Consider the following 26,602-nt stretch of genomic DNA (forward strand, 5'->3'; position numbering starts at 1 on the left):
ATCTCTAATATTTTTGTTGTTTTTCAAACCTATCTCAATTTTTTTTAATTTTTTTTTGTAAAGTTCATTCTAACTTAAATTTTTAGATCATCTTTACTCATGACCAATGCCAAACACTTTACGGAAATATTTAATGAATAGTGTAAATATATATTAATTATCTTATATATATTTAAAATATAATCATTCTAAATCATATAAAATATTAAAATTAATTAATTAAAGTTCCTATAATCATTGGAGCTTGCTCTCTCTTTCTATCTCTCTCTATATTTAATTTTTAAAAATATTCTCTATATATCATATTTTTATTATTTTAACTTAAAATATAAAAAATCATTTTAATAATTCATCTTTATAAAATCTCTAATTACCTATATTTTATCAAAAAAAAAAAATTTTAAAAATAAAACTCAAAACAATCCTAAAAAACACAAAATCAAACAAACTTTTGAGCTACAGCTATTTATTATTGGATTTTAGGTTTTTTTTAATTATTTTTTTTTTGTTTTTTCAATGAATAAAACTATAATTATCTTACCATTATTATTTTCATGTCAAATTTGAATGTCTTTTAATTTATTAGAAATATTCTTGACAATTGAGCTAACTTAGTTTGTTTTTAATTTTTTTCGATAAAAAACTTCTATGTAATATCTATTTTTTCAATTAATTTATTAATTAAAATAATTTGTCAATTTAATTCTATAAAACATTAATTTAAAATATAACAAATATTATGCTAATTTAACCGAATTAAAACTCAAATATTATTTTTATCAAACAATTTAAAAAAAAAAAAACTGAATAAAAAACATAAATAATAGATTTACATCTGTCACTATATATTTAATAATTAATATTCTATTAACTAAAATTATATTAACATAATTATAATGATTTGAAACAAGTTTTCTTTTACACAAATACAAATGAAATAAAGTTAGTATATCACTAATCAGAGTTATAAAAATAAAAGAGGAATAAATGAAATTGAAATTAGTATATCTGTAATAAGAAAGTTATAAAAATAAAATAGGAATAATTGAAATTGAAGTTGGTATATCTCTAATAAGAAAGTTATAAATGAAAATGGATTGTACTAAGAAAGAATTAGAGGCAGATAATCATCTTTTGGGTGGTGCTATCATGTTATTCTATATATATCTTTCAATGTTAATTCCTCTTGTGTACTGACAGGACAGAAAATTATGGGGAAGGAAGGAAGAAATGAAGGAATCGAATCGCCATTGATAAACCTCGGGGAGGAAGAGCATGTGAATGTCTTTGCGGAAGTGAAGAAGCAGTTGAATTTAGCAGGACCCATTGTACTGGTCAATTTGTTGATATTTGGGTTGCAGGTTATCTCAGTCATGTTTGTAGGTCATCTTGGCGAGCTTCCTCTTTCTGGTGCATCCATGGCCACTTCCTTTGCTACTGTTACTGGCTTTAGCCTTCTCGTAAGTTTTTTTTTATTAATTACTTTCTAAAGAGAGCGCTATTGTTAGTGGTGATTAGATAAATCAACTTTAACCCATCTTGAGAAGTGATTGTGAGAATTGATGGAGAGCAAGTACTTTTGTGAATCTTTGGAATGCACACGTTGAGAATGATGAAGTGTCTTTGTATTTTTTTCGAGCATTCTTTTAAGAAGGCATGTTTTTTTAGAAATATGAAGATCCACCATAGTATCACACTGCAAAAAATAGGCAACTTGATGTCTTTTGATTATATGAGATGCTTAGCATAATGGTCTGGTTTGCAAATTTGAGGTTTGGGGTCATAAAATTCTGGTCATATTAAATTGTTTCATTTGGTTAACCATCCTGGATGGTCATATATATGAGGTGCTTAGCATAATGTATGTCTCAAATTGGCTGCGATTTCATTAACAATTCTATGTTGGGAATAGGTTGGATTAGGAAGTGCACTGGACACTTTCTGTGGTCAATCCTACGGAGCCAAACAGTACCACATGCTGGGAGTCCACACGCAAAGAGCCATGCTTGTTCTGCTTCTAGCCAGTGTTCCCCTTGCCTTGATTTGGTTCAATGCAGGCGACATACTAGCATTTTTGGGCCAGGACCCAGAAATCTCAGCCGAGGCAGGGCGCTATGCGCGGTTCATGATCCCCTCCATCTTTGCCTATGCCCTCTTCCAGTGCCTCATTCGGTTCTTGCAGGCCCAGAATAATGTCACCCCAATGGTGCTCATTTCTGGCTTCACCACATTTGTCCACATTTTTGTTTGTCGGGCTTTGGTGTTCAATTTGGGGCTTGGAAACAAAGGGGCTGCCTTGGCTAATGCATTTTCATATTGGATTAATGTGCTCTTGTTGGGAATCTACATTAGAGTATCACCTTCTTGTAAGGAGACTTGGACTGGGTTTTCCAAGGAGGCATTGAAAGACGTCATGAAATATCTTAGGCTTGCTATTCCTTCAGCAGTTATGTTATGGTAAGTTGGTAACTCTCTTGATTGTTTGTCTTATTTTTCTTCCTTTTGACAGATAATGTTACTAAAAATTTCTAGTATATTCTTCATTTGACCTGTGTTTCTCACAGTTTGGAGACATGGTCATTTGAAATGATGGTTCTTCTATCTGGACTCCTTCCTAATCCCAAACTAGAGACTTCAGTCCTCTCCATAAGGTGAGAACATTTTTGTCTCTAGATTAATGAAATAGCAGTGTAACTAAGCTCTAAAATACAAGGAATTAGTTCAATGCCTTTTCTGTTGCACTTGGTTTGATAAGAGATTTATGCTTATCACACAATTCATTAACTAAACATGAAAATAAATGCAGAAGTTTGTGCTAGCTCCACTTAATGAGTAGAATGCTACTTGAATATAGAAATCATATTTATTTTTATCTAACTTTTACTGGCATGTGTTTAAAATGTGGCAGCCTTAACACATGCAGTCTGGTATATATGATATCAATGAGCCTAAGTGCTACTGTGAGGTAATTGAAAAGATTTAACGGCTTTGTTCTGTAAACAGCTAGCAGTCTTCATCTCCAACTTCTTGTTTTGACAGCGTGAGAGTGTCCAATGAATTGGGAGCTGGAAGGCCACGAGCAGCTCGTTTCGCAGTTTGCATAGCATTATTCCTGGTGACTACAGAAGGAGTATTGGTAGGAACAATAATGATAGTGGGGCGCAGGATATGGGGTTATTGTTACAGTAAAGATGAGAAAGTAATAAGTTATGTAGCAGAAATGTTGATCTTAGCAGCAGGCTCTCACTTTATTACTGGGGTTCCGTCCATACTTTCAGGTACTAATCTCTCTTTATTAGTGATGTTCAAATATGATGGAATTTAAGTAAATACTTTCAGGCACTGCTAGAGGATGTGGATGGCAAAAGATAGGAGCTTTTGTTAATTTAGGAGCATACTATCTTATTGGAATACCTTGTGCTATAATATTAGCATTTGTCTTTCACTTTGGAGGGAAGGTAGCTAGCTAACTAGTATGACTATTTCTTTTAAAAGATACTTAAATGTGATTTTGATTCAGATTTTGTTTTTAATCTAACAAAGGGACTATGGGCTGGAATCATTATGGCTCTATTCAGTCAAGCATTGGTCTTCTCGATTATCACCTTGTGCACTAATTGGGAGAACGAGGTGAGTTCTTATAGGCCAATCTGTTCTGTATGTTTTCAGAAACCACCAAATATAACTTATTTTTCTTCATTTTATAGGCAAAGAAGGCAACTGATAGAGTATATGATACAAGGATACCCAAAGAAGTATCATATGACTATTAATTTTTGGTCTATTTGAAGGATGAGATTGCAAGAATAAAAGTGTTAACATATATTTATATTCCATTTGCATTTTATCCCACATCGGTTTGATGTGTATTGTAAAATTCATCTTAGCCTTATATAAAGGGATGTAATAGCTCATTGTTAAATTATGGTGACCCATATGGGTTTTGATCGGGGTTTGGGCCTATTCTTGCGAAATATATATAATATAAAATAAAATTTTAACTGTTTGATATTGGGCCCACTAAACCCGGTTATGTGACCTATATATATATATATGGTCTTAATTAGAGCTTTATTCACAATATAACACACATAATATATGCTATTATTTTTCTCCCTCTCTAAGTTGTAATTGTTAATTTTTCTTTCACTACCCGTGTTTTCTTGGTTGACACTTCATATTTTTTCTTTATCTTGATTAGTCTCAGATTCATATCCTATTTTGCATCAATTTAAAAAATTTACAGTCTTAACAGAAGATGTTTGTATTTGTTATTTGAAGAAATTCCTTTATGGTTTAAAGCAATCGCCAAGGCAGTGGTATAAAAGTTTCGACTCTTTTATGACCATTTATGAATTCAAGAGAAGTTATTTGGATAGTTCGTATACTTCAAAATCTTTTATCTATTCAACAATTTTTATGTTAGTTCTATCAGTTCTCAATTTGTAAATTCTCTTCAACTATGTCATCTCAGTTTGATGAGGATATCGAGTATTTGTTACGAGCTCCATATTTTATTGTAATTGGTTCACTTATGTATGCAATGATTTGTACTCGATTAGATTTGACATATTTAGTCAATGCAGTTAGCACTAGTAGATACCTGATAAATTCAGGTAAAGAGTATTGAAGAACAATTTTGTGGATCATATGTTATTTAAAAAGTTCAACGGACGTTCACCTATAGTTTGGGAGGACTATAGATGAAGTTATCAGTTATGTCTACTCTGATTATGTTGGCAATCTTGACAGAAGAAGATCGCTTGAATTTGTTGTTTTCTGTATTGGCAGTTTTGCGATTAGTTGGAAAGTTACTCTATAGAATTCAGTCACGTTGTCTACTACTAAGGTAGAATACATGACCATTACAGAAGTTTGTAAAGCTGATATTTGGCTGAAAGACCTATTTGGGGAATTCAAGAAAGATTTATAGATGATGACAGTCTTTTGTGATAGTCAAAATGATATTTTTTTGACGAAACACATTGATGTGCGATATCATTTCGTAAGTGATGTTATTGATCGTGGTGATATTGATATGAGAAAAATTAGTATTGTTGATAATCATGATGATATGATGATGAAGACGCTCCCCATTCTAAGTTTGAGCATTGCTCGAACTTAGTTGGTTTTGGTTGTTAAAGCCCATAGGGCTTTTGGAAGAGGTGGAGACTACTATGGTTATTGTTTATATTTTGAAGATCAATTTTTCTTTTGACATACTAGATCCGTGTCAAGGTGGAGATTGTTAGATTATGGTGACCCATAGGGATTTTGATCGGGGTCTGAATCTAGACTCGCGATATAATAATATTATATAAAATAAAATAAATTCTTAACTCTTTGATATTGGGTCCACTAGGCTCAGTTATGTGACCTATAAATATATGGTCTTAGTTAGAGTTTTAATCACAACATAACACACATAATATTTGTCATTATTATTCTTTCTCTTAAGTTATAATCTTCTACTTTAACCATAGTAAATTCTTCCTCTTCTGCCCGTGGTTTTCCCATATTGGGTTTCCACGTGAATTTTGTGTTATTTATCGTATTTTTATTAATAATTCATTTCTTCTTTATCTTAATTAGTCTCAGATTTATATATTGTTTTTCAACACTTATTTTTCAAACACATTATAGATATCAAATTAAAATCTCTTTTAATATATTTCTTACTTTTGATAATATTTGTAGAAATTCATTATTTATGAATTTATAACATGGTATCAGAGCCAAGTTACAATTTTGCTCTCTAGATTGCTCGCTGACTCTCCAGATTGCTTGTTGTTTCACTACTTGTGGTTTTATGATTCTGGTTATCTCCACCGTTTCTGTCTGTATTTGAATGGTTAGATCTGCCCTAAATTTTGGATTTCGTTTGTTTTTTAGATTGCATGTTGTTTTTTGCGTCTCTTAATCGTTTATTAGTTTAGATTTGAGATAGTTGTTTGTTATTTTGGATTGTTTTGTTCAAATTGTTTACGATAATTGGAGGTGATGATTCGTTACAATCTTGTAAGCACTAAAAATCTACACATCAATTTATAAAATTAAAATAATTATTCTGATTTATTATTAATAAACAATATCAAAATAGTTAACCACATGGCCAAAACAATTAAAACAATTAATTAAGCTAATTATTGTGATAATTAAACCTAATTAATTAAGAAAAATGTTCGAATAATAATAAAACTATAATTATTTGCGATAAATGTTGTACTAATTTATCTTAAAATAGTTATAAGAAAAAATAAGGTATTAAAATAAATAATTTATAATGAAATGAGGTACTCATTTCATCCCCCAAAATTATTTATTTAACCCTAAAAATATAAAAAATAAATAAATAAATTGATAAAATATGTGTCATGTTTATTTTAATATTTTGTGTATTTAAAAAGATCAAAATTAAAGCTAAAAGAGTGAAAGAAAAATTAATTTCAAACAAATATCCTTAAGGTTTTAAAATTAAAATAAATTCGCAATCCGGTGTAGCCGGAACTACGACCTTCGGATGAGTGTTATATTCTCATCCAACGCTCTAGGCGCACCCGCATAGCCCATTATAGTAGAGCATGCACCGAGGAGCACCGGATCGACTAACGCCCGTTAGCCAGATCGCTAAAGGAGCACCCAAACGCCAAGGGTGTTGGACGGACCGCTGATGGAACGCCTAGAAGCGCGTGAAACGAAGTCGTTTAATGCGTCACCTTCGTCTTCATCGCAATCGTCGGAGAGGATAAGAATAGATCCACTTATGATTTCTTAAAATTGGAACTTTCTCCACAATCAACCTTTTCGGCTTATTTAAAAGGTGAAATGATCACCCTACCACGGTGATCATTTCTCCTAGCTAAATAGGGCTTATTCATCCTTATTTTGGCCAACTTGAGGAAGAAAAACCAAAATAACATAAATAGATTTTGACTAATTCAATCCACTTGAAGCCCACAACGGACCTTTTCAACTATAAATAACCCCTGAATCAATTCAAAGAGAAGATATCAACTCTCCAGCTTCAAATAAAAAATTTACAAAAATCCTCCATTAAAGCTTCAAGCTTCTAGAAATTTCAAATTTTTGTTTCTTGCCTTAAATCTTGGATCTCAGCATTCCAAAAGCTTCCGTAAGGATCAATGAGTGTTCTCCAATCCTTGGTAAGGTTCTAATCACTCTCTAATTCATATTTATAGTTTGAATTTGAAATTTTTATATTTCAAATTGCATAAGCTTGTATGTTTGTTATTTATGGTGTTTTATGGTTGAAAATCCATTATAATATCATTTATGAACTTTCTAGATATGTTAGAAATAATCAATCAACCTTAATATGAAAACCAAAATTTGAATTAAAAAAAAAACGTTTTTGTTGTTCTTGGGCTAATTCTCTTGAATCACAGTCCATAAAGCTTCTCCAACACGATTGTAATCATGTTGGTCAACTGTTTGGATCATGTTTGATCCATCCCGATAATGTTTGATCAAAATCAAAAATTTCAAAATAATTGAAAATTTTGAGTTATTGATTTGGTCAAAACGAACCGCCAATATTCTTGTTTTGGTACCAAACAAGTATATGAGATATAAGGGAGCTATTAAATAACTCATTTCTCCTCAAAATAATTTTAAAATAAAAAATTGAAATTTTGATCAAAAATTGTTTTGAATGATTTGATCATCATCCAGGTTGATTGATACCTTGAGATTATGATCAACATATTCCTTGGAGCTTTCTGAAGCTACCCAAACTCTTGGATCAATGAATCTGAGTTTAAAACCAACTTTTCAAAAATTGCACTTTGGTATTCTTGAGGACTGAGGCTTGTCAGCCTAGGACCGATAGATCCAACTAAGGATCCTCAGCCCGGACCGAGACCCAGGACCGAGAAATTCGAACCTAGGATCGCCGACCAATGTTTTTGAGCTAGGATTGAGAGATCCGACCAATGTTCTTGAACTAGGATCGAGAGGTCCAACATAGGATCAAGAAATTTGAACATATGACCAAGGATTCCTGAACCTAGGACCGATGAGTCTAGCCTAGGACCAGTGGGTTTGTACACCCAGATTGGTGATCTCAACCAAGGACCGAGAATCCTTAACACCTAGACCGAGGACTTTGGCACTCCGATTGAAGATCCTAAGCCAGACCGAGGGTTTTGTCGACCCTAACCGATAAAAATGAACCCAAGGCCTAGGACTCCGGTCCTAAGGCCTGTTTGGTTCCACTTTTTAAACTCCAAAATTATTTTTGTAATTTTGGGCTTTCAAATCATTTTCTAAAAATTTCGAATTTTTTTAAAATGCTTTAAAAATATTTTTGGGATATTTCCACAAAAATATTTCGATAAAGGCTCGTTTGAGATTTATGTTTAAATAATAATTCCTTTAAAAAAATGACTGATTTTCTTTAGATATTTCCCATAAGTCAACGATATCAACAAAAGTACCAATATTTTAAATATTGTTGTTATAATATTTTAAATAACGCACAAACCTTATGCATGCTTAGGACCGGAAGAATAATCGGTAAAAATAAAACGTGATACAGTCGATTTTTAAAAGCCAAATTTATAAGTAGATGCCGCTTTAAAATGAGTACGGAGGATGAAGCGCGAAAGCCTTTTCCCGAGTATATCACCAAACCACGAACTAAAAGAAACTTTGGTCCATACGTTTGTATATGTATGCCAACTTTTATTAATTTTAAACAATCAATTGACGACTCTATTTCAAAATAAATAATTTTTTAAATTAATTATGTTTAAATAATTTAAACTGAAGGATTTCTAAAAAATCAAATTGTGATTTGATTGTTGTAAATCTCCGAATTATTTAAAACTGAACCTCAAAATTAATTATTTTTTTAATTAATTTCAAAAGTTGTCAGGGATCATTAAAAAATATTTTATTTTAAAAGAAAATTCCTGACACACAAACGAGGTTTAAATTCCTGAACCTCGAGATTTCACTCAAAATCTTTATAAACTAAAGAAGGTTTTTTTCCAGGGGTTACAAATCTATTGGTGTTTGTTTAGATGAAAAAAAATTATCCATATTGGAGTTATGTGATGACTAATTTTCTGAAAGCAAAGGAGTTTGGGAATACATTTCTGGAATAGCCAAATATTCTGAATTTGGCGTTGAAAATTTTGATGAACTATTTTGTACTTTGGAGACAAATAATTCAAAGATTATCACTTCGATCAACAACAACTCTGTTGAACAAAGAATTGGTGTTCAATTGGAAAAATTGAAAACTGTAAAAAATATGGGATTATTTGTCAAGACTATTTGTGCAAAATAATTTTTCCATCAAGTATCAACTACAATATGAAATTCGTGCACTAGTGAAAAATAACTTAAGTATTCAGGATTTTTCTGTGCAATGACTAGTCTCTAGGATCGGTTAGCATTGGCAGAATCAACCGAATTGTAAGCATGTGATATTTATATTAAATGTAGAGATGATGATCGCCTTGTTTATATGGGTCTTCGTCCAGAATTTGACAGTTTTTGCTCAACCTCCTGCTCCGTAAATATTTACCATATGTTGAAGATGTAATAAATGAACTAATGGACGGAGAAACTTGTGTGAAGACTTTAAAAGGGGTGAAAAAAAATTCTACTTTAGTTTTGGTAGCCTCTCTGCCCGCACCGATCATAGTAGTCCCTACACACCAGTATAAAACATCTTTGACAAGTAACTTTAATTATTGTAAGAAACCATGGCACTAAAAGAATTAATGCCCTGAGCTTCGAAAAGAATCGGGTCAATAGCTTCCAAGGCACGGACGAAAGTCTCCACAATAATATGAAGGCGGGAAACAAAAATCGTATTTTGGGGGCAATCTCATAATCCTTATCCATCTACTCAGGAAATTTTTTTCCCTCATTGAATCACTTAGCTTCAGAGTCTTTTGTGAATACTGATACTAATTCTATTGTCGACTAGTTTCAAAAGGACTCTCACAATTATGCTCTTTCTACTCCTTTTAGCTCATCTTCGTCTATTGAATCAGGTATCCCTTCAGTTTCCTGAATTTTAGACTCTAGAGTTGGTAATCACATGTCTCATTATTCTTCTCCTTTATATATATGTCTTTGACCCTCCATTTATTTCTTTTATGACTACTGATGGTACAAAAATGTCATTAAAAATAATTAGTTCTATCCAAATACCCTCCTTATCTTTTACCTGATGTTTATTTCATCCCTAAATTACATATGAATATTGTTTAGGTTGATCAACTATGTGACTCAGGGTGTTTTGTTGGTTTTCTTTCAAATTCTTGTTATTTGCTGGATCCAAAATCCAAGATAGTGATTGAGACAGAGCATAGAAAAGGGAAAGGTATCTATGCCTGTTAATTAGTTTTCTTTTCATTTGATACCTTCTTCTTCAAAATTTTATTTGTGGTATTCTAGACTTACTCATTTATCAGGTTCTCGATTACGTTTTATGTGTATTTCTAATGTACTTGGTGATTTACCACCTAATGATATTTCTGATTGCAGTGGATGTAAACTTGGAAAATTTTCTACTTTGCCTTTTATTTTAAGTACTTCCACTTCTTCGGCATCTTTTGATTTAGTTCATTCTGATGTTTAAGGACCATCACTTATTCCCACTAAGGGAGACTCGAGATATTACATTTCATTTATTGATGATCACACTCGTTATTGTTGGATTTATTTAATGAAACATCGTTTTGATCTTATTCATATGTATACTGAGTTTAAGGCCTACGTAAAAACTCAACATGCTGCCACTATGAGGTGTTTTCGAGCTGAATTGGGGGAGAGTATACTAGTGGAGATCTTTTTGGTATTTTCAAAACTGATGGTACAATACATCAGTCCTCTTGTACTGATACCCCACACAAAATGGAGTAGTAGAGAGAAAGCATAAGCATATTATTGAGATCGTCCGGTCTATAATTTTATCCACTAGTGTTCCTAGTGAATTTTGGGTAGAAGTTGTCATTACATCTATTTATCTTATTAATAAGATCCCTACCGCTCATAATTCTGGGATTCCCCCATATGCTAGATTATTATTTGGTCACACCCATTATATTCTCATTTAAGGGTTTTTGGCTCTACATGTTTTTTTCTTCGTCCACATGCAGAACGTTCTAAGTTATCATCTCGTGTGGCCATTTGTGTTTTTCTTGGATATGAGATTGTGTAGAAATATTATCAATGTTATGATACAGCTTTTGGAAAATTGTATTTTTCTCCTAATGTTTCATTTATTGAACATATTTCTTTTTCACTATCCCACCAACCTCCCATGACATTTCAAAATTTGACCTCATTCAAATCGATCCTTTTACTACTAATTGTCCATCTGAAAATGTTAAACCTCATGAAACTATACCGAATGTTCTATTTTATCCTTTTTGTAGAACAAATGATGTTGACACGTCACACCCATCCTCTTTCTACGTCTACTTCAGAACCTCCTATAATTACATATCCAAATTTACCTCTATATCCTACAAGCACTTGTCGATCTACTCAAGTATCTAATTTTGATTGTTCTTGTTATACACCATCTTTCACTTCCTTTTTAGTTTCCATTAATTTTCTTTGTGAGACCACCTCTTACTTTGAGGAATGTCATGATCCTCTTTGCACGAGGCTATGAATGAGGAATTGTTTGTTTTTGGAGAGAACTGATACTTGTGATTTGGTTTCTTCATCGATTAATAAGAAAATTGTTGATTCTCAATGGGTATATAAGATTAAAATCAAGTATGATGGCTCTATTGAGCGATATAATACTCGTTTGGTTGCAAAAAACTATGCTCAAGAGTATGGTATGAATTATTAGGAGACTTTTGCACTTGTTGCAAAAATGACATATGTCCAGGTTCTTATTGCAGTAGCTTTTGTTCTTCGTTGGGTATTTCAAAAATGGAAGTTAAAAATGTTTTTTTGAATGGGGATCTTCAGGAGGAAGTCTACATGGTTCCTTCACCCGGTATTTCTCATCGTCCAGGACAAGTGTGCAGACTTAAGAAGGCCATGTATGGTCTTAAACAAGCCCCGAGAGCTTGGTTCGAAAAGTTCTCCTCTATAGTATCTTCACTTGGTTTTACTTCTAGCTCTCATGATTCAACATTATTTGTTAAATCGTCTTAAATAGGTCATATTTTGCTCTTGTTGTATGTTGATGATATGATTATTATAGGAGATGATGTTGACGGTATCTTAGATCTAAAAGCTACTTTGTCTCATCATTTTGAGATGAAAGATTTATGTAATATACGTTACTTTCTAGGTATTGGGGTAGCTTTTTCTGAAAAGGGATATATTCTCTCTTAGTCTAAGTACACTTCAAATATTTTGAGCGATTGCGTCTCACAGATACACATATTGTTGACTATCTACTTTAGGTCAATGTTCGTCACAATCCTACTGATGGGGATCCTCTTTCTGATACAATTTTATATCGATCAATCATGGGTAGTCTAGAATACCTCACTATTACTCGGCCAAATATTGCATATGTCGTTCACATTGTCAATTAGTTCGTTTGATCACCTACATCTGTTCATTGGGATGCAGTTATACGTATTCTACGTTATCTTTGGGGAACGATATATATCAGAGTCTCTTGTTTCCATCGACATCATCTTTGGAGCTTCGCGTTTTTTCTTATGCTAACTGGGCAATTAACCAAACTGATCGAAAGCGACTACTATTTATTGTGTATTTTAAGTGATTCACATAGTTCATGGAAAAGTAAGAAACAAGATGTTGTTTCTCGCTCTTCAATTGAGACAGAATATCGTGTTATGACTTCTACTACATGTGAGATTATATAGTTACGTTGGTTATTGACTGATATGGGTGTCTCTTTTAGTGATCCGACACCGTTGTACTACGATAATAAGAGTGTCTTCAAATTGCGCACAACATATTTTTTCATGAATGTACCAAGCATATTGTGATCGATTGTCACATTACTCGACACTATTACGAGCGAGACACCATATCCTTACCTTTTGTCTCATCTTCAATGCAGCTTGCAGATTTCTTCACAAAGGCACATACCATCAAGTGTCACCAGTTCTTTCTTGACAAAATCACAATGTTTCTCACTACACCATCATGAGTTTGCGAGGGGATGTTAACATATATTTATATTGCATTTGCATTTGCATTTTGTCCCGCATCAGATTGATGTGTATTGCAAAATTCATCTTAGCCATATATAAAGGGATGTAATAACTCAAACACATTATATATATATATATATAATTAAATTTTATCTTTTGATATACTTCTTACTTTTGATATTATTTTTAAGAATTCATTATTTATGAATTACAACAAAAAGTTATGACATCCTATAGATAATATTCATAAAATACATAGAATTGTAGAAAATAAGACTATATCATAATCAACAAGTTAATTGAAAAAAAAAAGTGAAATCAATTTCTTGTTATTATTGTTGAGATGTTGTGTTATGTAATCTCAATAAAATTTTCTATGTATTGGTTGGAATTACTAATCAATACTAGCATGTATCCCGTGCATTTGCACGAGTAATAATATAAAAAACCGTGAAAAAAATACTACGGTAAAATTTTTATGGGCGGGTCAACCCATAATCCGACCCAAGTATCCATTTACTCTCACATTAATCATAGCTCTCGACCCGGCAAATTAATCACAGCTTTCGACCCCGCAATCCGGACACTTTAAAAATTAAGCATCATTATATATATATATATATATATATATATATATATATGTATTAGTTAGTTAAAAAGTTAAACTTATATTGTTAAAATGTCACGAGTTTATCAAATTTTGGGTTGAATTTAAAATATAAAGTGTTATTAGCCTAGTTGGTTAAAAGATTGTATTTGTTTTGTTAGGTTGCAAGTTGGAACCATACCTATAGTATTTTTAATTTTATTTTTAACCGTTTTAAGTTTATGGGCGGGTCAACCCACAATCCGACCCAAGTATCCATTTACTCTCACATATATCCAAAAATTAACCACACACATATATTCAAATTAACCACAGCTCTCGACCCGACAATCCAGACACTTTAAAAATTAAGCATCATTATATATAAAGAGAGATTAGAGTGGTTTGTGATCAAATTGAGCAAAGCCTCCATTTTATTCAATTTCTTTATCGCTAGATTTAAGTTCTCATATAAATGAATATTTGGTAAATTTCTTTACCGTCCAATTTATTTAGAAAAATAGTATGATTCTCATATTCATGTACCCATTTTAATTTACTTTTGATATTATTTGTAAAAATTTATTATTTATGAATTATAACAAAGAGTTATGACATCCTATAGATCATATTCATAAAATACATAGAATTATAAAAAACTAGCATTTAGCCCGTGCATTTGCACGAGTAATAATATAAAAAATCGTGAAAAAAATTACAGATAACATTTTTAATTTTATTTTCAACCGTTTTAAATTTATGGGTGGGTCAACACATAATCCGACCCAAATATCCATTTACTCAACATTATTATATATTAGTAAGTTAAAAAGTTGAACTTATATTAATATTAAAACGTCCTGCATTTATCAAATTTGGTGTTTGAATTTAATATATAAAGTCTGTGTACCCTAGTTGGTTAAAGAGTTGTACTTGTTTTGTTAGGTTGCAAGTTCGAAACATACCTCTAGCATTTTTAATTTTATTTTTAATCGTTTTAAATTTAAAAACGGGTAAACCCACAATCCGACCCAAGTATCCAAATTAACCACAGCTCTCGACCCGGCAATCCGGACACTTTAAAAATTAAGCATCATTATATATATATAGATTAGTTAGTTAAAAAGTTAAACTTATCTTAATGTTAAAACGTCCCGCGTTTATCAAATTTGGTGTTGAATTTAAAATATAAAGTCTTTGTAGCCTAGTTGGTTAAAGAGTTGTACTTGTTTTGTTAGGTTACAAGTTCGAAACATACCTCTAGCATTTTTAATTTTATTTTTAACCCTTTTAAATTTAAAAACGGGTAAACCCACAATCCGACCCAAGTATCCAAATTAACCACAGCTCTCGACCCGGCAATCCGGACACTTTAAAAATTAAGCATCATTATATATATATATATATAAGACTATATCATAACCAACCAGTTAATTGGAAAAAAAAAGTGAAATCAATTTATTGTTGTTATTGCTGAGATGTTGTGTTATGGATTCTCAATAAAAAAAATTTTATGTATTTGTTTGAATTACTAATCAATATTAGAGTGGTTTGTGATCAAATTGAGCAAAGCCTCCATTTTATTCAATTTCTTTATCGCTAGATTTAAGTTCTCATATAAATGAATATTTTGTAAAATTCTTTACCATCCAATTTATTTAGAAAACTAGTAAGATTCTCATAATCATGTACCCATTTTAATTTATTGTGTGTTTTAAACAAGAATGAAACTTATGATCTCCTAAAAAAAAAAAATTTTTTGAAGTTTAGAGTCAAATGAAAAGAATTTGGATTTGTATATCTCTCCCTATAAATGATAAAATACAAAATTTATATTTAAAAGTTAAAAAAAAATGGTATCCCTAGTTTTGAGTCATTTAAAATAATTAGCAAGCAAAATTGAGCCGGCAAAAAAATAAAAGCTAAATTTATGGCTCTTTATTGGGTTAATTGTGATTTCGTACCTCTCTTTTCAAATCTCACAATTCAGAGCTCCTTATTGTTAAAATTATACAAAAACGAGGTTTGTCTTCATTGTTCAAATCGTTAACTTATTATATATTTGTATTTATAAATAAAAAATAAAAGATACATGTCACCAATTAACTAGCGAATTTTAGCGAATTGAAATTTTTTTTATTACCGAATTAACGAATTTCATAGAATCGGTCATCAAAAATCTAAATTTGTTGAAATTCAGTAGTTAAATTGGTTACATTTATCTTTTATTTATTTATTTATTAATCCACGTAAATAATAATTTAACGACATTTAAAATTGTTAACATAAAATATTGTTTTTATAAAACTATAACAATAAGGAGCATGTATTGTAACTTAAGGAAAAAAAGAACCTCAATTCGACTAAATAAAAAAAATTTAATTTTATAATGGGTTAAGCAACTAAAATAAACTTAAAAAAACAAAAGTTGATTTTCAGATTAAGCTAATAAGCTCATATTTTTAGATTAAGCTAAGATGATCTTGGATAAATGAAACGTAAGCGTCAGTTTTACATAATCACCATCGTCTTCTTCGTATTTATCCTAAAATCGCTCAACAACTTTAAATATTGAGTTGATTAGTCCAACGTGACTGTATTTACATTAGGTCAGTCTCTTCATCAATCCCTCAAGAAAATCTTGCTTTTTTTTCTTCTATTTCAATCGCTACATGCCCTTTGTGAGTTTACCCATTTCTTCTTTTGTAAATTGTAATGATCTTGTTACATCTACAATTCTACATCAATTATCTCTATCTAGGTGACCACACATGACACATTATCCGGAAAGTGAAAAGATCTTCTCTATTGGTTTATGTTTCTTCAAATTATATACTTCCTCTCCTTGCATGTGACTTGTTTGCGATAACTTTAAAAAATGATAGCTACAAAGTTCGCAATTTTGTTTCTACGTCTCCATGTGATTTCCTTGTTAGAGGTAACGGTGGTAATAATTTACTACATATGTGGATGGATGGATCTTTTTTCTTTTTTAAAATGTGTTCCTTGTTTTGTCTTACATTCAGGCTGTTGGAAATCCTCCAACATGCCCAACTGATAATGATAGTAAATGTGGTGATTGGGAAGGAGAGTTTTTCCCAAGAATTCCCTTAACTTAACTTAGGACTGAGAGCCTCTTGCACCTCGATCGAGGACTTCCCACACCTAACCAAGAGCCTCCACACTTCGATCAAGGGTTTCCTACACCCGATCGAGAGGTCTCGACCTAGGACCCTCGGGATTTATCCCAAGACCAAGAGATCGGCACTCTAGACTGAAAGGAGCGGTGGGATCTATTTGGTATTTTGAATTTTTAAAATTATTTTTTAATTTGAAGCCCCAAACGATTTTCTAAAAATTTGGAAAAATAAAATAAAACAATTTCAAAATAATTTTAGAATATTTTCATAAAAATTGTTCTGAGAAGGGTCTGTTAGAGATTTATTTTTAAATTTTAATACCTTAAACTGATATTTTTTAAGTACTTTTCTCAACAACCATCGACATCAATAGTAAGTACCAACATTTTAAATATTATTCTATAATTTTAAATCTAAGAATACATATGCATATCTAGGACTTAAAAATAATTTGTTAAATAAAATGTAATAAAATTAATTTTTCAAAAGCCAAGATTTTATCAAGTAAACATCGTTCTTTAACGGGTACGGAGGATATAATGCAAAAATCTTTTCTCAAGTATCACCAAACATCAAATTCAAAAAATCTATAGTTAAATATACGTTTATGTATGTATACAAAATATTTTACTAGTTTTAAATTAAAAATCAATTTGCGACTCTTTCATCGAATAAATAATCTTTTAAATTAATTATTTTAAATTAATTTAAAATACATATTTCTCTTAATCAAAACGATGATTTGATTATCTTAAATCTAAAAGATTATTTAAATTTGATAAAAAAAATTAATTATTGTTATAATTAATTTTAAAATGTCGATACATATTTTCTAAATCTTTTAAAAAAATAATGTTTTATTAAAAAAAATATTCTCGACACGTAAACTAATGTTGAAATTTCTCGAACCACTAATATAAAAATTGGTTTGATTATCGTCGCTAAAGATCAACAACCACAAGAAATTGACATGTGGCTAACTATCTCTATTGGTTCTGTAGCTAAAATATAGCTACAGGAATGAGTACTATGGCTAAAGGGTTTGCAACAGGTATAAATTACTATGGCTAAAAAAATGGTTAAGACAATAAATTATTGTCGCTAAAAAAGTGGTTAAGGGCATAAATTACTGTCGCTAAAAGGATAAAAGGATAGTATAAAAATAAATTATTGTCGCCAAATGTATATATATTAATACTTTTTCTTTATTAAGAATCAGAATAAGAATAAAATAAAAAAATTAATACTAAAATTAGATCATTTATAATATTAAAACAAACAAATATAACATTTTTATCAAATAAAAATAATATTTCTCAATCTTAAAAATGCATACAAAATATATCAAATATAAATTTGAACTCTTATAACATAAAACTCTCATCGGTTATTAAAATATCTTTTTATTAAAGTCATCTAAGTAGTCCATGTCAATCTAAACAAGTCAAAGTATAAATTAATTCATATATATCCATGCATTAAATTTTAATGTGCAATTGATGGACCAGATTTTCATCCATGTCTTTAACTCGAATAAATATTATTTAACTAATAGCCTAGGAGTTAAGGCAGACAATAAGTGATTTACATGAAGAGAATGACATTCACTATATATTTTTATCTGGATGACAATTTGAAACCGCCCCGCGAAAATCGAACTGAATTGCCTCGTTTGGGACAGTTTTTCCTCGAAACCGAACGGGGATGGGGCGGGGATGGTATTTGCGTCCCCCGCTCCGACCCGCCCCGATTTGACCCTAATTCTACCCCGAATACCATAAACATAATTAAATATATTAAATCACCAATATATTTATTTATTCACTATATTTTATAAGAGTAGTAAGGTTATTTCTTTATAATAATATAAAATTTTAATATATTACAATATATATTATATTAAAAAAATCATTTATATAACTTTATTGTATAATTTTTATTTATTTATTTTTTAAAATTATTAACGGTGCCTCGCGGGATTCCCCAAAATCGAAAAAACCGAACGAGACAGGGATGGTATTAAAAAAATCCCCGAAATTTAAACAGGGCGGGGATGGTAATTGCATTCTCCGCCCCGAACCGCCCCATTGCCATCCCTACTCTAAATATATGAAGGTTGGTGGTGTTATTCTTGCAATTCATCAACATGTACAAATAAACAAAGCTATAAATAAACAAAGCAATGAAGGACATGTATATGTGTCAAGTTCTAATTGAACAATTTGCAAGTTTCTAGGTACTCTAACACATTCACGTGATTGCAATAACAAGATTAAATTGTTTTTTTTATTTAAGAGATATATTATTAACCATGAGATACTACTAAAAATTAGAATTTCATCATTAACATGCCATACAACTAAAGACTATCACTATATTAACCTAAGAGGCAAAGAGAATTTTTTTGAAATCAGTTAAACGATAAACACTTTAGAAAGATCCCTTAAGTTGAGGAAACCAGACCAAGGAAACAATAAAAATATGAAGTAAGACAAATTTCACTGTCAATAACACTACCTTCTACCATACCATAGCTCTTTTCTCTTGATGATGATGATAGTTATATCATTTCACTGTCAATAATTACAAGACAATAACATAAATTTGGAAATATGAAACCATGATTACCCAAATTCTTAATAAACTAGCCACCAATCAATAACCCTATTGAATTTCAGAAATTCATGTTTGAAAGTTGCAATTACAAACAATAACTACAATAAAAATGAGAAGTGTCTATAACAGTAATAAACATGATTTAGAAGTTGTTGGTAGTAAGTTAGATAATTGTCTATAGTTTATAAGAGGTAACATCAAACTTACTTTGTGTATCCATGTTTGCAAACAGAAGAGTGAAGCTAAATTGAAACTAACTTCCTACCGTCAATATTAGAGATTCTTTGAAGTATCATTTAATACCCATGCAAATTTGGATTTGAATGATGAAAATGCAAAACAACAATATTCAAATGATTTTTTACTTAACATAACTAATTGTCTTAATTGTCTATAGTCTATAAGAGAGGTAACATCAAACTTACTTTGTGTATCCATGTTTGCAAATAGAAGAGTGAAGCTAAATTGAAACTAAATTCCTACTGTCAATATCAGAGATTCTTTGAAGTATCATTTAATACCCATGTAAATTTGGATTTGAGTGGTGAAAATGCAAAACAATAATATTCAAATGAGTTTTTACTTAACATAACTAATTGTCTTAATCACACCTCAATATTAACGTTCATAGAGAAAGAGAGGGATTAGTAATATTTTTACCTAACCATTTGCGGTATTCTAGAACCTAGAAGAAGAATCTTTGTGTAAGAAGAGTCGAATATCAAACTCAAAATTTATTAGAATAATAGACTTTGTTGGCTATTTGACACGATCTAGCTGAACCTGGTAAACTGTTTGTCAAAAAATAGAAAAAAGAAAAACAACCGTGTCAAAAGAGGACCGTGAAACAACATTTTTTCTAAAAAATACTAGAGTAATATATTTTTCAAATTTCCTTTTTAAGAATTATTCATCTATCCTTATAGAATATTATGCTAAGAATTGATTATATCTTTAACTGAACATAATAGAGCAATATTATGAACAATAAGAAGATGAACCCCTTCATTTGAGTAATCAAATTATTATTCTGGGAATTCAGGTGAGCCTGATCTAGAAGAATAAGCAGATGAGGCCAATGCATTCTAAAAGGGTTGGAAGCAACAAGCTAGGGTAGAGGCTAGGTGTGGCCATATACTTTGCTAGTGCTGAGGTGGGTGTTGATGTTGGTGAATGAGCAGTCTGTTTGTGCGGGAGTGGTGGGATGTGAGCATGACGATGAGAAGGTGGTGGTTCTGGACTTTACTGGTGTTGATGGTCATGAAAAGGTGAAGGTGCTAGACTAGTAGATGATTTAGTCATTCACATATGTACCTTCTTTTTGGTATTTCTAACTAATACATTTTGTTTCTGTCTTTAACTTCAAAACCTAATAATGTCACAATCACAAATGCTTAATAATAAGCTAAAAGGATCCTAAATGATTAACACAAAAAAAATAAGATAAAACAAGTCACAAAAGATGAAAATTCTGGGAGAAGTTATTAAGAATACTTAGATTTCTTGCATCTCAACCAAATTATTTAGACTTTTAAGTTCCCACAAGTGGATGGATGGATGGATGTAAACAAAAGATTAAGAAGATGAAATTTAGTATTTAGTCTTTATTTTTGTTAATTGAATTTTAACAAATATTTGAAATCTAGTTTCAACTATACATCTTCAATCTATACATTAGTTTGTTACTGCAACATTGACTTGACTAGAGAGAAAGCATATATCTCAATGCAAGAAGATTTTACTGATTTAGGGGTTTTAAATGGGTTATTAACTTATTGTTATGCCTACTAAATAATAGAGGTACATATCTAGAATTGCTTTTTGTAGAAAATAATCAAATGAAGACAAATTTATGTAGCTTAGATTTTCAAATTCATAGAAATGAATAATGTAGATATCAAATAGAAAAGCTAAATATGCATAAGAAAACTAGAACAAAACGATTTTCACAGCAAAATTAAGAGCAATTTATTCTACCTTTCCTCGTCTTCTTAAACATATGTTTTTTTATGTGTATTTTGCCTTAAAATAACTTGAGCTACAGTCTACCATAACTAGCCATGTCGATTATAATTCAAACATATCGAAATTATGTAGAAGGGATAGAAACAAGAAGACAACGAAATATCACTATTATAGGATGGTAAAACTTGTCTCTAAGAATCTTTGTAATATCTTCTCTAACATTATTAAACTGCTCTGGATCAAAAGCAAACATTTTGGCGAAGCTACTGATTACAGAAAACTTTTTATATATTACAGGATTCAACCTCCTTTTTCATGTGTGAGAGATGGAGACTGATCAAAATCTGATTTACAAGTAGAATTGACGAAAATCATAAGTTGCTGATATTAAAAAACTAATGCGATTCATAGATAGTTACTAACCTGTAAAGAGATTATTCTCTTTAGGAACGACATTTAGGATAAAACTTTAAATCCAATCGAAAATCGGTGAAATCTTCCTTCAACTGTGAAGAACTCTATCACGATTATCCCGTCATCGATTTTCATAGGAATCGGCGAACATTTCAGAAAATAATATTATACCAGTGCGGCGTACGTACAATAGTTGTAGTGACAAATGAGAGAATAGAATATTCAAATGGAAATTGATGGAGGACATTACGTGTCATTCTGATTCGCTGAAAAAATAACAAATTTTATTTCTCTTTCTTCTAACCATTTATTTTTTTAGCTAGTGATGTAGTGACACGTCATTTCCTCCTCGTTCCCTCTTCCAAATTTCCTCCTTATCACTCCTCATTTAACCCCTTCCTTTATTTGGTACTTCAGTCATCTAATAACACAATTCAGTTTCTCTGGCCCAAAACGAATAGGTGAAAAAGAATGAGACTACTATTAGAAATTTTAAATAAAATCATAATATTTAATCGGATGAACATTTTTTATTTTGAATATGTTGATACTTTTACGTAATGACAGTTTCAGTCTACGAACCAAAATGAAAATTTATAAAAGGAAATAGAATTATTTTTAGAATTTTTAAATAAATAGAAATATAATTTAATTGTGTAGGTCTCAATATTTTAATATTGAATTTTTTATCTAAAATATTAATAATAATTAATATTTAAAAAGAAAAGTTAAATATAGCCACATGATTTATTATTTTTTGTTTGACCAATAGAGACAGTAAAACTATACTGTTACTAAATTTTGTTGCTTTTGATAAAAAAAATTAATAGTGAACCTCAAGTTTTTTTATCACAAAGAGATTTTTGGGGTTATAGAAGTTAACTTTGTTAATTTTTTAAATATAACACATTTTGAAAAGTTCATAAGTTTAAATATAATATTTCAAATACATCATGAGACATTCTACCAAATTAATATGTATGTTTGAGACATTCTATCAAATTCGTAGACAAATTTGAAATTATTTCCATTGATAAATAGTTCGACTCAGCCTTGACAATCAAGCAGTGAAAAGAACAGTGAATAAATATATTAGAAGAATTGATTTACTATTTCTTATAACTAGGAAATTCTCGTGTGTGATGCATAAGGATAAAAATATATTGTTATAACATCTCGTGTTTATCAAATTTGGTGTTGAATTAAAAATAAAAAGTGTTATTAGCCTAGTGGTTAAAGAGTTGTACTTGTTTTTGTTAGGTGGTGAGTTTGAAACATACATATAGTATTTTTTATTTTATTTATAACCGTTTTAAGTTTATGGGCGGGTCAACCCAGAATCCGACCCAAGTATCCATTTACTCTCACATATATATCCAAATTAATCAAATCTCTCGACCCGGTAATCCGAACATTTTCAAAATTAAGCATATTATATATATATATATATATTATATATATATATATATATATATGGTGAATTTTGTTTTTGTTCTCAATATAAACATAAATTGGAATAGTAGAAAAAAAAGAATTATATATTAGTTGCATATCTATTAATGACATAAGTTAAACTATAGGGCGGAAAAATTAGAACATCCTACCGTAAAATATCGAAAATATAGATTTTTTTGGTATAAAAAATGGTAAGATATGTTACCGATACCGAAATTAATTGTACGATAAAGTGTAAGATTTTTAAAGTTTTGGTATATCAAGATATACCGAAATAATATTTATAAATTATAATATATATAATAATTATAAATAGTTAATTTTTTTTTCATTTCAAGAAATAGATATACACCGTCATTATGAATTTTTCGGTAAAATTAAATCAATCTTAATAAATTTATTTCTTTTTTTTTTGTTAACATAAACTCTAAAAAATATTTTTCATTTTAACCTTAATAAATTTATTTATTTTTCTAAACAAATTTGATGTTAAATTAAAATATAATTCAATTGTAATATTCGGTATGAACGGTATAATATTGATCGTACCAAAATTATAGTATACAGTCAATATTCGGTAGGATCGATATATTACTTGTATCCTATCGAGATTTCGGTATACTAAAATAACGGTATAGTAATAATATGAATTTACTTATACCGAAAATTTTAATACGATATAAATCCTAAATTAAAAGTTATGCTATACTGTACCGACCCACTCATATGTTAAACTATCTATTTTATCATTTTTTAAATTTATTATTTCATTCATACATTCAAATTTAAAAAAATAATTATGACACGAGTTTAATTTCAGGTGTGAACAGACTCATATAAATAAAATTATATATATATATATAATTGCTAATATAAATAAATAAATAATATATTTTTTAACACTCACCACAATTCCACGTTCACTCTCATTTAAAATTAAAACGTTTTGGGTGAATTTTTTTTAAAAATAAATAAATAATCATTAAATTAATCTAGTTGATATAAATAAATAACACCTAAATGATTTATATACATTTAGTTGCTAATAATCACAATATTATTTGAACTAGCTAGATAAAAATAATATAAGTGGAATTTTAAAAAATAAACAAATTAAAAAAAATATTTGAAGAATATTTTTTTTAATAATTATTATATTCATATAACAAATTATAAATATAATTTAATAATTAAAATTTTCATATTTTTATAATAAAAATTAAGATTTCAATATAAGTTAATGAAAAATTGAAATAATTATAAGAAGAGTTTAAATTTTGTTAGAGAATGACAATCCCAACTAAATATTTATGCATAATTATTTTTCTTATTTTGTTCAAATAAATTATTTGAATTTAATTAGGAATTAAAATATATTATAATTATTTGAGAAATGATTGAAAGAGAGAATTTGAGGGAGAGAATGAGAATGGAATGATGTGACGTAATTTGATTAGCCAAAAAAATAACATAATTTTTCTCTCCTCACATTTTATCACCAGTGATGTAGTGGCACATCGTTCTCTCCCTTAAATTTCTTCCCTCTATCCCTCATCTAATTATTTATTGAGTATGTCACATTAACTATCTCTTATTTTTATTTTTTATTATGAAATAACATAATCAATTTTATATACTTTTGTTTTGCATGAGGTATATCAATGATTCAATGCTATATAATAATATTAATGGTTTCTTGATCAATACGCTCAACAAAATTTCAATATATTTTTATATGTAAATGATTCTGTCATGAGTATTTAATTGTAAAGTTCTATAATGAATTGTGGACAAATAATTTCGTAATGGTCAAGTAAGTAAGTAACAATTATATATATATATATTATATATTAATGGGCTGCACAAATACATTATTTTATAATAATATAAGATAATATATTTGACTTCATTGACAAGAAGACAAATTTACTTGGTAATTAATTGCATGATATATGTCAGGGAAGCGTAAAATGGAATAATTTTTTTATTTTTATTATTATTATTTTATTTTTGTAAAATGATTTTTTTTATTATTTATTTATTTTTAGAGTAGGGAAAAGATGGGAGCAGAGTCATTTGCAGTTTGAATGGGATGACATTACCTTGTCTTTTTTTATATTATTTTTAAAAAATGTTTAAAGTTAAAAGAAAGTTTTAAACTCTGTTGATATCTAATTTTCGAGATCAGACTTTGGATAAATTTAAAATAAAAAATGTTTGATAATTATATGTTGAATAAAAACTTTGATATTTTATCCATAAAATGTGTATTATATTTTTTTATATATTTTGATAACCTGTAAAAAAATATTGCTGTAAAAAATATTGAAAAACTGATAATCAATTAATAGTTTATCGATTTATTGGTTAACCAGTTCTAATAGTTTTTTTGTTTAACTATTTTTCTACTGATTTAATCGATAAATTAATAATTTAATTATATATTTATAATTTATATTAGTTATTTTTGTAAATATTAAATATATTATCTTAATAATATATATATATATATATTAATTTTAAATTTAAATTATAATTTATATAAAATTATTTTTTACAAAAATAATTTATAATTTATATAACTATTAATTAAAAATGAAGTTTATTAAAATATATTATATTGTGACACTAATATAATATATTTCTAGACAAAAGACGGAAAATTGTATAATAGGATGGTGTAAATAAGTATTTTGAAATTAAAATATTTAATAAATTTAATACTTAATAAAAAAAATTATTGATTACAATTAAACTCGATTAATTGACCAAACCGATAAAAACACCTAAAGAACACCTACATTTTAAGATATTATAACAAATTAAATACTTTAACAAAAATGTGTTAGACTAACTATGTACAAGCCGGCAACTTTTAATCGTTTATTGTTAAAATAACTTGTAATAGTTGATAATATAATTGAGAACATGACATGATGGCCAGTTGCCAAACACTTTACGGAAATAAATTTTATCTTTTAATGAATAGTGTAAATATATATTAATTAACTTTTATATATTTAAAATATAATCATTCTAATCATATAAAATATTAAAATTAATTAAAGTTTCTATAATCATTGGAGCTTCCTCCCTCTATATATATATATTAAAATTCTCCATATATCACATTTTAATTATTTTAACCATTAAATTATTTTATTTATAAAAAAATATTTTAATAATTAATCTTTATAAAATCTCAAATAACTTATATTTTATCCAACAATATTTTTTTAAATAAAACTCAAAACAATCCTAAAAAACCTAAAATCAAACAAACTTTTGAG

The 26,602-nt window shown here is 29.2% G+C and overlaps 1 protein-coding gene across 1 annotated transcript; it reads left to right on the plus strand.

Moving 5' to 3' along the window:
• Positions 1-1,205: 1,205 nt before the first annotated feature.
• LOC124925512 (protein DETOXIFICATION 16-like) lies at positions 1,206-3,851 on the plus strand. The gene is made up of 8 exons (XM_047465534.1): positions 1,206-1,460; positions 1,913-2,457; positions 2,565-2,651; positions 2,909-2,965; positions 3,040-3,278; positions 3,340-3,458; positions 3,544-3,630; positions 3,708-3,851. Exons 1-8 carry the CDS (start codon positions 1,212-1,214, stop codon positions 3,771-3,773), a joined length of 1,449 nt encoding a protein of 482 aa, XP_047321490.1. The 5' UTR covers positions 1,206-1,211; the 3' UTR covers positions 3,774-3,851.
• Positions 3,852-26,602: the final 22,751 nt, after the last annotated feature.

Source organism: Impatiens glandulifera, chromosome 2 (assembly GCF_907164915.1).
Source record: "Impatiens glandulifera chromosome 2, dImpGla2.1, whole genome shotgun sequence".
NCBI lineage: Eukaryota > Viridiplantae > Streptophyta > Magnoliopsida > Ericales > Balsaminaceae > Impatiens > Impatiens glandulifera.

What these genes read in the sequence shown, in the direction of transcription:
- LOC124925512 (XM_047465534.1), top strand. Translation starts at nt 1,212, where the DNA reads ATGGGGAAGGAAGGAAGAAATGAAGGAATCGAATCGCCATTGATAAAC. An exon ending in ACTTCAGTCCTCTCCATAAG is followed by an intron (nt 2,652 to 2,908) that starts GTGAGAACATTT and finishes AAAATGTGGCAG; the next exon opens with CCTTAACACATGCAGTCTGG. An exon ending in GCACTAATTGGGAGAACGAG is followed by an intron (nt 3,631 to 3,707) that starts GTGAGTTCTTAT and finishes TTCATTTTATAG; the next exon opens with GCAAAGAAGGCAACTGATAG.